The sequence below is a fragment of the Sycon ciliatum genome, chromosome 9 (genome assembly GCF_964019385.1).
Source record: "Sycon ciliatum chromosome 9, ocSycCili1.1, whole genome shotgun sequence".
NCBI classification, from domain to species: Eukaryota; Metazoa; Porifera; class Calcarea; order Leucosolenida; family Sycettidae; genus Sycon; species Sycon ciliatum.
Genome location: NC_088651.1, coordinates 11,600,197 through 11,615,618, shown reverse-complemented (window position 1 = coordinate 11,615,618; position 15,422 = coordinate 11,600,197). Strand labels below are relative to the sequence as shown.

At 47.4% G+C, this 15,422-nt stretch overlaps 1 protein-coding gene across 1 annotated transcript in view; it reads right to left on the bottom strand.

The window, feature by feature from the left end:
• The window catches only part of LOC135824255 (uncharacterized), a 371,974-nt gene that overhangs the window by 52,191 nt on the left and 304,361 nt on the right, over nucleotides 1–15,422 (bottom strand). Inside the window, exons 17-18 of the mRNA XM_065336986.1 lie at nucleotides 7,295–7,360; nucleotides 4,014–4,198 (exon numbers count right to left, since the gene is read on the bottom strand). Of these exons, the coding sequence (XP_065193058.1) occupies nucleotides 4,014–4,198; nucleotides 7,295–7,360 (251 nt within the window). The remainder of the gene's footprint in view (nucleotides 1–4,013; nucleotides 4,199–7,294; nucleotides 7,361–15,422) is intronic.

Sequence of the window (15,422 nt, the reverse complement as noted above, 5' to 3'; positions counted from 1 at the left end):
ACTCGTGCTGCTCTCCGACAATCTAACTTAGCGCGACTTGCGAATCCGTCCAACAGTGGACCTCCTCGATGTTAACTGCGCCAGTCAATACTGAAAGCACCGACGACACGAGTCGGGTCAGGACTAGCGCCGCTATGAGCTCCAAGCACGGGATGGACTGTTACGTGACGGGTGTAACTCGGCTGTGTTTTGCAACTAGTTGGACTTGCGTGTCTCCTTTCCCGTGGCTGACCAGGTACACTACTGCTGCAAATGCCCTGACAAATGTATCGCAGAATCCATGAAGCGACACTGTTGCTTGAGAACTGGCGCCATGGAAATACCACCGGGGAAGGCTGACTGGCTCCACAGTGGTGAGACCAGTGACGAGCGTACGCCAAGTTGCCAGCTGCTCTCCCACTAGCGGCTGGTCCCACTCCAGCTTGGCTTTGCACAGTTCATGGATAAACATCTTGAGTGCCACCGTCACTGGCGTGATGAAGGCGAGTGGGTCGAATATCCGGGATGATGCTGACAGCGCTTGGTGCTTGGTGATGGTGTCACGAAGACAGCGCGGACATCTAAGACCAGTGTGTCTGTTCTTGGCATACGACTGCACATCTTGGGTTACTGTGGTACAGTCTGTTGCGCTGGAGCTCGCATCGCTTTCGTCGCCGTGTGCTCGAGCCATCAGTCGCTCGCATTTGAAAGCAAACTTTTTCAAGTTGAAGCCTGCCTCAGCGAGACGCACCTTTGTTTTCACGTAGAAGGGGTACGCTGCTTCTTCATCGGTATCACCACCGGCTATATCGTCCACGTACAGCGACTTGACGAGCTGTTCGACATGTTGTGGATTGTCGACAGCATACTAATCCATGTGGTGGTGTATGGTGGCATTCAGGAGGAATGGGCTGGAGGACACACCGAATACCACTCTGGTGAAGCGGTATGTCAAGGTGTTGGAATGATTGCTGTTGACATCATCGACCCATAAAAAATTGTAGGACGTCTCTGTCTTCCATGGCAATGCTGACCATCAGGAATGCCTTTTCAATGTCCGCCGTCACCGTGATCTTGTTCACATGGAAACACATAAGAATATCTGGAATGTGCTCGAGGAGAGGAAGCCCGGTGTGGAGGCACTCATTCAGGGATAGCGTGGTGCCTGCCTTGGCCAAGGCGTCATACACCACGCGGACTTTCGTGGTGCTCTTGCCCTCTCGGATCACGAGATGGTGCAGCAGATAATGTGTGTCGCCTGGCACATCGCTTTTGGTTGATGGCACAAGCTCGACAATCCCAAGCTCCAGCTGCCGCCTCATCACTGCGTTGTACTCCTTTCGTACTTGCGGTAGCCGCCGTAGCTTCTTCAGGATAGACTGTAGCCGGCGTTCACACAACTGGTGGTTGTCCAGTAGCATCCGGTGCATCACCCTCCATGGAAGATTGACCACGTACCGACGACCATCAAGCTGGATGGTGTGCAGAAACGTCTCCATCACCTCGGGCTCGTTGGTCATTATTCTGATGGACTCCAAGGTCCAGAACTTCTGGACGGCATGGAGAAGCGGCTTATCCATGTCGACCTCCGAGGTGACAATGTTGCAGCTAGCATGTGAGACTGGGTGGACCATGGTGTGGCTGCACGAGGGAATGGCTGATGCCCTGACAGGACCCACCCGAGCCGTGTGTTGGCCCACCCTCATTCCGCCGCACATCACCGGTGGCAATCTTGCAATAATAGTCTGCACCGATGAGGACGTCAAACTGGATAGTGCCTGCGCTGTCATCCGCCAGGGAGAAACCCTCGAGCGCTGCGTGCTGCTGGGTGGCTAGATGCGGATGCTGGTTGTGGACGGGTGGCACATAGCGTTGGACATACCACAGTCCAAGTCAATCACCCCGCCATCGGTACTTTGAACGTGGAGACGGATGATCTGCACACAGCTGGCAGCACTGCCCTCGTGTGAACCAAACGGCTTCAGGCAGATCCACTCATCTTGAAGGGTTGGTAGACCGAGCTGCTGTTTCACATCATAGGCCACGACGGATCTCTGGCTGCCGCCGTCCATAACTACTTTGACAGTGGTGGTGCGGGTTGGGTCTGCTAGGGAGCAGACTGTAGCTTTAGCCGTCTGGAGCAGCACGGCTCCACCATTGCCGACCGTGTTCACGACGGGGGATGTGCCCGCTTCAGTTGAGGGACCTTGGCTGGCGACGCACGTACTTGGTGGCCGTGCCGAAAGACTTGCCTTTGCCAGCAAGCGCTGGTGTGCCATCCCAGATGCTGACGTGATGTCGCCGGCTGCACTTGGCGCACTTCAACGTTGATTGGCAGTTGCGGGCCAGGTGGTGCTGCTTGAGGCACACGAAGCAGCGCCCGTTCCGTTTCACGATTTCCTTCCTTCTCACGAGTGAAGTAATGACGGAGCACTGTGCGGCAGCGTGATCCTGTGAGCAGTACGCACAAGGGTTGGTGGACAACACTGCTAGTGCAGACGCCGTAGCTGGTCCGAACCGGGAAGGCTTAGCGGATGGCGGTGACCGGGAGCCCAATGTTGTGTTGGTGATGTTGTGCGTTTCATCCGCCTCCGTGCGGAAGTCTGCATGCGGAAGTCTGCTTCCCGCAGCACCCACTGCAGTAGGTGTGGTACAGAGTCTTCAGCACCTGTGTCACATCGTCGCCTGATGTTGTTGGTCAGCAACTCCGGACCCAATTTCTGCTGCAATTGGGTGCAGAATGTCCCTGCAGTCGCTTCGTCATGTCGTCCGACATCCTGCAGGTTTATGATGGCGACTTGCAGCAAGTCAGCAAATCGCTCGAACTCTGCGGCAGTGCAATCCCGGAAGGGCATAAACAGTGAGAGTCAATGATTTGTTATTGTAAGGTAAATATTTCTCTCTTGTCTCAATGGAGAAAACTCAAAGAACAAAGCAGTGAAGCATGCGGCCAGCAAATCAAGGTACGAGCGTTGCCATGGCGGATCGCCAGCAACGTAGCCAGTATACGACAAAAAGAGATAGTGCGGGAAAGCAAGAAGGTACAAGAAGACTGTAAACTCAGGTAAATGCGAGAGAGGAGTTGGTGATAATCAAAAATGGAGAAAGGAAGATCAGAAGAGAGAGAAAGGGAGAGAGAGAGAGAGAAAGAGAGAGAGAGAGAGAGAGAGAGAGAGAGAGAAAGAGAGAGAGAGAGAGAGAGAGAGAGAGAGAGAGAGAGAGATAGAAAGAGAGAGAGAGAGAGGGGGAGAGAGATAGAGAGAGAGCTAGGGAACGAGGCTGTCTGCTGATCGTACGCAATATCTCACAACAGGCCCTGCCACCTCGGCCTTCGTCTGATGATGGTCTGATGAAGGTCTGATGGCTCCGACTTTGAGCCAACAGTTGGATCAGGATCGCCAAGTCTTGGACATCTACACTGATAGCCGCTGAGCTCAGTACTGCAAAGTCTAGCAACACTGGGCTCACGTTACCAAAAATATACCGCTGAAAAGCAGAGCTAAAAACACTCTCTACTGCACTCCAGGGTGTGACTTCACATCATAACGGATAAATATTTCCAGCAGATGGCGACTCCCATTGCAGAGGGTTTTCTGGGTCGCCCTCGCACCACTCTAGCAACTACTGTCATTGCAGACCTGACCGGATATGGCCCAACTACGCGAACACAATCAGATCTACAAGTTTGGAGAACGAGAACACAATACATAAAAGGAATGGGGTGTCGTAAAGAGTACATGCTATGCCACAAGACCCGCCAGTTGTAGTCACTACAATGAATTATCTACATATGCAATGCTCCACAGCATGACTAACTCGATGCCCAACCCTTAACTGCCTGCAACACCCACTCTCAAACTCCAAAAAACAACTAATGTCACGGATGAAACACCTGGCCTCTATTTCTCATGGCTTTGTCTCGTTGTATTTTCTGTGTCTTTAATGTCTAGCATGGGCCAAACGAAGAGTTGAAGGTGCTAAAATAATACTGGTACACTAGAGTAATGATGTAAAGCACAATTCAAGGGACCTACCTTTTGCATGCTGAGTAAGCCTGAGCTCCAGGTCCGCAGGTTCAATGTGACTGAGGAAGGTTGGTATCAACTGAGCCCTGCTTTTTTTCGTAGCAAGAGACAGGCTCTCGAACAGGACTGTCAAGTTGCAGAATGCACTCCTAAAAAACGGATTACCCTTGAGGTTGATTTGATTGACATTGATGCTGGGAAATTCACATGGAATATACACATCGTTCAACACAAATCGGTAGAGATAGATAGATAGATAGATAGATAGATAGATAGATAGATAGATAGATAGAGAGAGAGAGCGAGAGAGAGAGAGCGAGAGAGAGAGAGAGAGAGAGAGAGAGAGAGAGAGAGAGAGAGAGAGAGAGACAGAGAGAGGGAGAGAGAGACAGAGAGAGAGGGAGATAGAGAGAGAGACTGAGTGAATATTTTACGCAATTTGGGGAAACTTGTGAGTCTATATGACGCTTTGCTTCTCCTTTTGGGTACTATAATCAAGTTAGTCAATGTGATGGTAGTAGTCTTGGCCAACATCTCCCAACAGTTCACAGGCCCACTAGCCAGGACCATAAAGTCGAGGAGTTGGCTATTTGCCTTACTTTTTAGCATTTTTGTCCAGTGGCTGAATGGCACACCCTCATAGCGGTAAAAGGGTTAAATGATAGCTGCTGTGTGGTAGCGTCATTTGGCCGAAGGAGTGATTGGCCGTTGGGAAGTGAGGTTGGATGTGCTTGGAGATCTGGTCAGTAACTATCCTCTCTTGCCCTTTCGACGTTACACTGAACAGTGATATCGGTCGATAGTTGGAGGGATCGGTTCTGCTGCCCTTCTTGTGGATGGGGGTGACTGTGGCGTCCCACCACTCTTGCAGGATAGTGCAACTTTCGAAGGATACAATAATTTAAAAAGGGTTGCTAGGGACAGCGCAAGTGAACTAGCTACCTCTTTCAGTAGGCGGGTTGGTATGCCATCACAACCAAGGCTCTTTGACATGTCGAGGTTGTGTGTGTGTGTGTGTGTGTGTGTGTGTGTGTGTGTGTGTGTGTGTGTGTGTGTGTGTGTGTGTGTGTATTACCCTGATGCCATCAATCCATATTTTCTACACCTTGTCCTCACCCACTTACTGAGGTGTGGCGAGGCGATAAGTGGCATCATTTCCAAGTTCACCCATAGTTTGGTGATTTCAGGGGTGTCGGCCATTGGGCAGTTCAATGGCCAAGAGTCATCTTTCCAAGATTCCTTGAGTCTCTCCCCCATCTCCCCATGTGACCAGGTTTAGTAGTGAGCAAGTACATGTACAAGGATAAGTGTGTACATGTGTGTGTGTGTGGGGGGGGGGGGGCTGGAGGTGAGTGTTTGTGCTTGTGCGTGAGCAAGTGTGTGTGTCGAGAGGCGGGGGGGGGGGGGGGAATGTCGGACCCAAGGAGGACATCATATTACTGAAGTGCTTATTGTGTAGCGGGCCGCAGTCTCTCGAAGGCAAAAATGTAAGGGTCTGGTGAGCTCCAGAAGAACCTCTAAGGGCCAAGCAAGAGATGGTTTGAGGACATCGTAAATGTTCTACAGTCAATTTCAAAAACATTGACAGGCCTGGCGATCGCCCGGGGAGTTTCCTGTCTTACCATATATGGTGCCTGGAAAAACTTGCTCAGAACTCGAAAACATATTCTGCGCGAAAGCATGGAAAATATCAACTCATGCACGCCTCTACATGCACGTCTGGTTTACAACAAACCACTAACTTCTTGCTTGTATCGATGTAGACGACAAGTTGAAACCGTGGTAAATGTTGAAGCGTGCCATGAGTCCCAATCTGTTTCGTAACCAAATAGTTTATAAATTGACGATCGTGAAGTACTAAAATAATTCTCAACAAGAAGCCGATCCGACAATGTGCCTGTATTGAACACCTAGGTACAGCCCAATGACTTCTACTCACACAGTTTCAGTATTGTGTGTCTGTTCACATGGGGTGAGCCAGTCAAGTGTCACTCAGTCGGCAGGAAGCGCGAAGTCCAAAAACAACATTCGACAAGTTGTTTGGGGCAGCCACCTTCTTTGACTTGATTCACCAACATAACGCGGAAAGAAAGTTTGAGTGTAAAACAGGTTGGGATTTGAACCCACAACTTCATGGTCAGCAGACAGCATTCATAACCACAAGGCCAAAAAGGCAAGATAAATCGCCACTGGCTTCCTGGGCAAAGTCAAAACCAGGAAAAAAGGCCAGAAAGAGGCCAAAATCCCTAACTCCGTAACGGCTGGTCCACTTGTTCCGAAACCTTCACAGAACAATTTGCCATGCCCTAAGAAGCCATTTTGTATAATTTATTTTCCGATTTCCACCGATCTTCATACTTTATAAGAGCAAAAAATGATTGTCAAAGTTTTTGAACTGAACTGTGGAAGAATGGCACACCAATGATTCTTGCAGCCTAGCCAAGGACAATGGAGTGGAGACTGGCCTGCAAAACCATCCAGCGGCCTAAACCTGTGTCTTGGGATTTCAGGTGCTACTGCAGCCCGAATTTTGCCATCGCCAAGACCCCACTCGCCACTCAAAGTTCTGTTCTACGGGACTGAAACACTAGCGGTTCTTTCAGGACATGCTATCGTCTGTAGATTGGCATTATTGTTTTATAGTTTTTGTATTGCACCACGCGTTGCCCGCTACTTTTCCTAGTTTGAGCACTCTGGCGCTAGAGCGATGAGCTATATATTTAATGTCAGTGGTGCCTCCTTTGCACGATGGCTTGTAGCTCGGGCTATTTAGCTTGTAGTTGTACTAATAAGGCCTCTATTGGCGAAACATCTTACTGTCTACAGCACTGGTTATTATGCTCCTCGACTTTTGTCTTGTTGAGCACTCTCGGTAGGCAGCTCTATTGCTGCAGCATCTTACAATGCTGGCTACGTTTCGTAGTTTGAGCACGCTGGAGCTAGAGCGATGATCTATAAATTTATTGTCTGTGGTGCCTCCTTTGCACAATGGCTGGTAGCTCGCCCTATTTAGCTCGAAGCTGTACTGGTAAGGCCTTTATGGTCGAAATAGCTTGCTGACTACAGCATTGGGTAATTATTGAATTGTGTGTGTGTGTGTGTTTGTGTGTGTGTGTGTGTGCGCGTGTGTGTGTGTGTGTGTGTGTGTGTGTGTGTGTGTGTGTGTGTGCGATAGTGAGTGTTGCACATTTTTACTTGTATTGATCAAAGGGCTGCGTCACTTAGTCTCTATGCTCTTTTTTCTACCAAAATGAGCTCCTCCATAATGGGAAGAAACAGGGGTAACATACCTGGCAAACCCCACACTGAGGAACATTTCGCCTGGAAGAGATGTGATCTGGTTGTTGCTCAAGTCCCTGATGAGAAAAATGAAAGAAAATTAGCATGCACCATAAATATACAGGCGATACAACTGGACAGCACATGCCAAAACAAAACTTTACAGACAAAGCGCTGCTACTCAGACAGATGCCATAGTTGAAGGGTTATCTGCTGGTGCTGTTTTTTTTCTTTATTTAAAAAGTCGCATCGCAAATAGCCAACTATCTCTCTCTCTCTGTCTCTCTCTCTGTCTCTCTCTCTCTCTCTCTCTCTCTCTCTCTCTCTCTCTCTCTCTCTCTCTCTCTCTGTCTCTGTCTCTGTCTCTCTCTCTCTCTCTCTCTCTCTCTCTCTCTCTCTCGCTCTCCCTCCCCACCCACTCTTGGTGCGTCTAGGTGGCTATGAAGTCGAGACCCTAGGTCGGCGGAGCTCCCTAAACCTCACCACCACTGCCACGATTCAGGTTGTGCGTGCTTCCCCTAGCTGCATCTCATGCTTGGCATTAAGTGGTCTTTGTAAAAAAAAAAAAATATATATATATATACAGGGGGAAGTGGTCCCGTCCACCGCAAAGAGGGCTCAACAGCGCTGGGGTGCACTGGAGCTAGTACACGAAAAAGAAAAATAACATGGTTCAACCCTCCTTTCAGCCGTAGCGTGAGAACAAACGTCGCTGCTGCCTTCCTCACAATGATCGACCGGCATTTCAAAAACACCCCCCTGAAAAAGATCTTCAACCGACATAACGTGAAGGTTAGCTATTCATGTATGCCCAACATCGCAGCGATTATCAGTGGGCACAACAAGCGGCAACTGATACAAGAACCTCCTGAAAAGCCTTGCAATTGTAGAAAAAAGCAGGAATGCCCCATGGAAGGACGTTGCCAGGCCTCTCACATCATCTATGAAGCACACGTCACCAGCCAGGATGAGCTAAGGACATACATCGGCTCAGCAGAGACAACGTTCAAAACAAGATACAACAACCACACGATGTCCTTCCGCCACGAAAAGTACCGCACTAACACGGAGCTCTCCAAACACCTCTGGAAAAAGAAAAACGACGACAAAGAGTATCACCTGTCCTGGAGAATCAAGGACAAGGCCAGCTCCTACAACCCCGCAACGAAGAGATATTGCCTTTGCACCACGGAGAAGGTGCGTATACTCACTGCTGACAAGACCAAAAGCCTCAACAAGCGAAGTGAAATCATCGCCAAATGTCGTCATGCAAACAAATACCGGCTCGCTAAGTATAACGGAATCACGTAAAACCGGACATGGGCAGAGCAACCTGATGCCCAATGAAACCAGACACACTGCACCATTATTGTTATGATTAACGCCAAATATAGCACCGTCATGGCCTTACACCCCTGACGCCAGACATGCGCTAGTTAACTCCAGATTTACATGCTCCATTCAGCGCTTGTTACAGTAATGGACAATTGATATCAATATTTTACACTGCCTGCACCTAGCGGTAACTCTTCACTCTTCACACTTCACGCTTTCTTTTTGTGCGCCTTGCTGTGTGGTTGTGTATTTCTTTAGTGGACCTGACAGCCCTGTTTTAGTTAGAAAAGTTGCCTGACGATTGAAAAACTCAAGAAACTCGGAGTAGCAACGGATTGTGTTTTCTTGGTGAGGACCGCTTCCATTGTATATATATATATATATATATATATAGGAAGCTTGGGAGCAACCACTGCACGAGAGAGCTCAATACCTTGCGGCAGAGCAATAATACCCGAAGGGAAAACAATGGTTACCAGGAAAACATCACTTCACTTTTGCTACTCAAGAGTTTCATGCACAAGCGGGTGCAATCATCAGGCAGGCAAAAAGCAACAATAGTGGGCCAGCCAGAACAAGGGGTCTTATAACAGGCAAAGTGCCGACACGCCAGCAGATACTGCCTGAAGGACTACGCAGGGGCAGCTATCACCTGAAGCCCCCACATCCACCTAGGGAAATCAGCGCTGTCTACACATCCCGTAACTATTATCCCTCATGGCGCTGATTTCCCTAGTGTGTGCTCACACGGGCACCAACTGGCTTTGCACTAGCCCAAATTGCTCTTTCCTTTGACTGGCACTAATTTTCCCTGACCCTGATCTTGGCTCCTATCATTCTCACCTCACCTCGCCAGGCCCTGTTATAAGACCCCTTGTTCTGGCTGGCCCACTATTGTTGCTTTTTGCCTGCCTGATGATTGCACCCGCTTGTGCATGAAACTCTTGAGTAGCAAAAGTGAAGTGATGTTTTCCTGGTAACCATTGTTTTCCCTTCGGGTATATATATATATATATATACTTACGAAGTAGTGGTTGCGACTTCGGCAATGATTTTGTAAGAAAGGTTTGCTCCCCACACCGGAGCTCGCGCTATTCCGCCGACTTTACTTGACACTTGACTGACTCACGACTGCCATCCAGAGCACACGAGAAGTCCATCGAACCTTCGACTCGGCAAACCTGCAAGAAAGCACCACTCCCTGCTCAATACACAGTGTTTCGGGGAATTCACCCCTCATCAGTTGAGCTTGAGTAGGCTGAGGAAGATTGTGCCTGAAGAGCACCACTTATATAGTGCTCTCCAGGCACAAACATCACCAGGGATACAAACTTACAGAGACGCTCCGCTTCCAGCGCGACGAACACCTCGTGAACACCAGATAGCAGCGTGAGTCAGTGTCGCTCCTGGACGGTGAGACAGACGTCGAGGACCCTCGGTCATTCGCAACGCTGTCACCTCCAAACCAACTAGTCGCCAGCCCGCGCGGAGCGTCTCTGTAAGTTTGTATCCCTGGTGATGTTTGTGCCTGGAGAGCACTATATATGTGGTGCTCTTCAGGCACAATCTTCCTCAGCCTACTCAAGCTCAACTGATGAGGGGTGAATTCCCCGAAACACTGTGTATTGAGCAGGGAGTGGTGCTTTCTTGCAGGTTTGCCGAGTCGAAGGTTCGATGGACTTCTCGTGTGCTCTGGATGGCAGTCGTGAGTCAGTCAAGTGTCAAGTAAAGTCGGCGGAATAGCGCGAGCTCCGGTGTGGGGAGCAAACCTTTCTTATATATATACTTAGTAAGACTATGCCTGTAGCTGCAGAAAAAGTGCTCAACATCCAATTTCTTGGGGGGAGCAATGACACATGTCAACAAACAATGGATCACTTGTAATATTTCACTACTCCGAGTTTCATGCACTGTGTGCAATCATCAGGCAAACAATATTCAATATATATATATAGAACAATAGAAGTATTTCTTGCGTCGGCAAAAAGTGCTCAATGTCCTAAGACAGAGCGGGGTTATACACTCAGACACAATGGATCTCCAAGTTTTATTGCACGACACTCAGAGTAGCAACACTGAGAAACTTGGAGATCCTTTGTGTCTGAGTGTATATATATATATATTAACTGGTTTGAGGGAAAGAGACAAACGGGAAAAGTCTGAAGAAAAAATTGACTGTCACCACCAGGACTCGAACCAGGGACCCTCGCTTGTAGCCAGCGATGCTCTAACCACTGAGCTATGGTGTAGTCGTCATCCCAGCAGAGGCCGTTCAACATTTTTTTCAGACTTCGTAACTCACACTTCCTGTGAATCCACACAGGCGGGTGGGATGCAGCCCTCACTGTAACCCACACACTTCACGTACAAACTAGCATATATATATCTACTTAGGTGTTTGCAGGACTATATGAAGGAATAATAATATACAAAAAAGAGGAATGGAATGATTTTTAACTCGCAGAGAATGCTACTCGGATGGAGAGCCAAGGATATATTTATAGAAAAGAAAAAGAACCAAGGAACTACAAGTTGCGCTATACTGTCCACCAATGTCTTTAACAGGTCATGCTTGTCTTGGTTGCGTTCACTTTCCCCTCCTATGTGATCATATAAGTTACAATCTTCCAAGTTGGAAGGCTGTTGGGGTGTGCATACAAGGCATGCTACAGCTGATAGCCAGTTAGTTGTGGAACGTTAGTACCATCAGTCAGTGTCGTGCAATGTTATCACATGAGCTGATTGTTTAGTAACAGGTGGTGTTAGTGGACATGATAGTGTACCTTGTAGTTCCTTGGTCCATTTTTTTCTTTAATAATTAAAGATATGAAATAAATATTTGAACAAACGGGGAGAAGACAATAATTTGATAATAATAATAATAATAATTTTTTCTTCAGACTTTTCCCGTTTGTCTCTTTCCCTCAAACCAGTTAATAAAATAATAATAATAATAATAACGACAGTTCGCATTTCACTCATTGCATGAGGTCAACACATCTGTTAACAATTTTGAGCCAAGCAGCTCTATCAGAAGCAGATTTCACAGCATCCAGAAGCGACAGATTAATGCATTGTAAGTCTTTCTTGACAACAACGGAAGAAACTACGTACCATCATTGGTATCACGTACCCACAACGAATCTCGCTGTATGCCAGAACCGAGCAGACCCCACTATCCCAAGTCTGCAGGCAACGGAGACTGCTGTGGTTTGGCCATGTAGTGAGGGAAGGCGAAGAATCGTCCTCTTTCCAAGCCCTCCTAATGTCAATCAACTAGGGGTGAAACAATTATACCGAATACTCGAGTACTCGCTCGGTTTTTTCATAATCGTACTCGGAATAAATCAGAGTACTTGTTCATACATGGTACATGCATTTACCACAGAAATTTGCAGTTTCAGAGCAGCGGTCGGCAGATATTGATGTGCAGACTGTGTGGTGAACATTTGTTCACGAGTAGAGAGAGCCCAAATGACCCACCAACCAATATACACATTGTACCAGAGAAACATGACTGCCACTCGGTTCAATCAGGGTTGTATCATGTGATTTTAAGGCCCTCGGTGTGCAATTTTTAGGAGATGAAGAATACTCGAGTACTCGAATATTCGATCGGAGAAAATCAGAGTACTCGAACTCGGGATCTAAATGCCAACTTTCACCCCTACAATCAACACAACAGACATACGACGACCCCGAGGACGACCACGTCTGAGGTGGATCGACGTTGTCAAGAAAGACTTACAATAATTTGATAACCGCAATCAATAATATAAGCTGAATCGACATTTGTATACACTTTATTCATGCAATGTAAAACTGTGGAGACAATGTGCAAAAGTAACGTGTCGTGTTTGGTGCGGCCAAGCTTGTTCTAGGTGTAATGTACTGCTGTTATTCGTTATCACTTTGTTCTTCCTTCTTTTATTCTCTTGTTTGTTCATTTTCAGTTGCTAGTTTATTGTTAGCACACGCATTCGTTATTGCTCTCGCTTTCATTGTTAAAATTCACACTTGTAAATTTACTGCTGTTGTTCTTAGTGTTACTTCTCTAACTTAGATTTTCTATAATAGTTCAATTTAGCTTTCAGTGTCCTTTAGTACAACGACGATTCCTGATGAGTGTTGTAAGAAAACTAGTTTGAATCCTTATTTTCTCTACACCATTTCCTCATACTTTCATCATTTTAGTGCACAGTGTCTCCACCGTTTTACATTGCATGAATAAAGCGTACACAGATGTCGATTCAGCTAGTATTATTGAGTGCGGTTATAGGTGTATTATTGATTGCGGTTATATGAAATAAATTAAATTATTATCAACGAACTCATGTTATCGCATGAGCTGATTGTTTTGTAACTGGTGGTGTTAGTGGACATTTTAGCGTAACTTGTAGTTCCTCGGGGTTTTTTTCTTTCTATAGAGTGTGTTACAGTGATACTGTTCTAGAGTATTTTACCGGTTGTAAGTCGACCCCGGTTATAGGTCGACCCTGGTATCCAGAGGTTCCAATTCTGCGTTTTAAAGTTTTCACCCAACGAAGCACTACTAACCATTTCCTGCTACTTACGCAACAATACCTCATGAAAACATTCATTATTGGAGGGTATAACGTCCCAATCCTTGAAAACGGCCATGGTTGAAGGTACAGGCGGAGCATAGGAACGGATCAAAGAGAAAGAAATGATACCATGAGGAGATGAAGACAGCTGTTGATGGGGATGAGCAGGAGGACAGCAAAGGGCAAGCAGGATCCAGAGGTGGATGTTCACGGTGAGTGCTCATGTACAATAGGGTTTGGGCATAAGGATAAGCCTCATGGTGAGCAGAATTGTTATGCTATGGAAGTAAAAATTTCCGTGGTGATAGAAGTTCCTCCGAGGATACATCTGGTAGGTTGAGCCCACTCCTTCCGATTGCGTGCCATCCTCTAGCTTCTCCAGGTCCCCAGAGTTCCTCAACCTCCACTGCACAATCTCATGGAAGTCCTGGTGCAGGGCCATTTGCAAAGACAAAAATAATATTAGTAATTGTGTTTTAAACGGCAATGATTTAAACAAAGGGTGCAGTCATGAGAATATAAAAGATAAAAGGACGGCTTTGAGCAGCAAAGCCAAGTTAGCCCCCACATGCACGTGTTTGTCACTCGTTCGTGACGCGGCACATGAAAAAAATTCCGAAAATGGTGGATGAAAACAAATAATAATCTTGCGTGGCCGCTTTGCCCTGCCTCGTGTCAGCAAAGCAACTTCTTCGTCAACAATTTCTGTCATCCAGTTAGTCAAAGTGACTCAAGGTTGTGTTTTCACAACGCAGGAACTGCTGTCGCTGATCGGAACCTTGTCCTTGCCGCCAAGGTGGTTCCTCCTAGGAGGACCTTCATCCGCCAACTCCTGTATCTTAGCTGGACAGCTCCGTCTCTTCAGTCAGAAGTCAACATCGACACAGACGCTCACTTGGACATCAAATGGTCGCGCTCCTTTGCTGCAAACTGGAATGGGCAATCCTTCTTCCATGGTGTCGAATGGTCAAAGTCCCCTGACCTTGAGCTATCATACACAATTTGACGTGCCCAGTTTCGGCTATGGCAGAGTTCCGGCCCCTTACGCTACTGCCGGAAGCTCATGGCCAGCGTTTGTGTTCGTTGACGGCACCTACATCTCCCGAGTTTGCTTGACTAAGATCCTCCTGTCGTCTGCCGGAAGGACGAACTACCTCTCCGCTTTCATCGCGCCACACAAACAAAGGGTCTAGGAAAGTAGTGGTTCTCTATTTCTAGAGAGAGAGCTTTTCTGTAATGGACTTCGGACCACTGACAACTGGCAAAAGGAAACATATCGGAAACTGGTGCCCTCATCAGCACAAAAAAGTGGTGTACTCGATATCAGCACAAAAAGCGGTGTACTCGATATCAGCACAAAAAGGTGCACGTGTCAGCAATACAATAAAGCAGCGCAGCAGCATGTACGGGTCAGCAGCAGGTACGACAAACAGACAACACATGCAGCCACGTATACAAAACTATCCCCTACCACAAAAAGACATCCACTCCTGTGGATGGAAGCAATAAATTCATTCGGATCTTCCCAAGTTGTACAATGTACTGTTGAGATACCGAATTCAAATAAATCAATACCATACCATACCATAAAAACAAAATTAGAAGAAAGACAGGAGAATTGAAATATGAAGCAACATAAACAGGCGACAATAAAACACAAAAAGGTGGGGCCACAACTGTTGCACGCATGACGAGTAGGCCAGGAGGGGTTAACGCCAGTCCCGAGCCCAGCAAAACTGTGCACCAATCAATCGGAACCTGCAAGCTACAGATTTTGCAGAGGACCCCGGCTGGCGAGCTGTTCGACAGTGGACCGACCCAGCGGCGCTGCCATCAGCGGCGAGACCGACGGCATGCACCGACCGAGAAGACCAGGGCAGCAGGACCGGGTATCCAGGCATCTTGCAGCACAGGAAGCACACTGGACGATTGACCGAAAACCGATGATGCTACGTAAAACTCAGAGAAACACAAGGACACACACAGAAAGAAACACGGACTGATGCAAACATCTCAGCGATCACCAAAAACCAGAAAAGCCCACGAAGGAAGGGATGAACAGCCAGGAAGAACACGTCGACTAAAACAGGAGCAATTAATCAGTGAGGACACCAGTGAGGACACACAAACAAATCGGTTACCGATAGGTAAAAAAATAATGAAGAAAAACCACAGGGCGCTACCCTGAATACCCACAGGTCTTTAACCTGAAAACCCCACAGGGATCAAACCTGAAAAC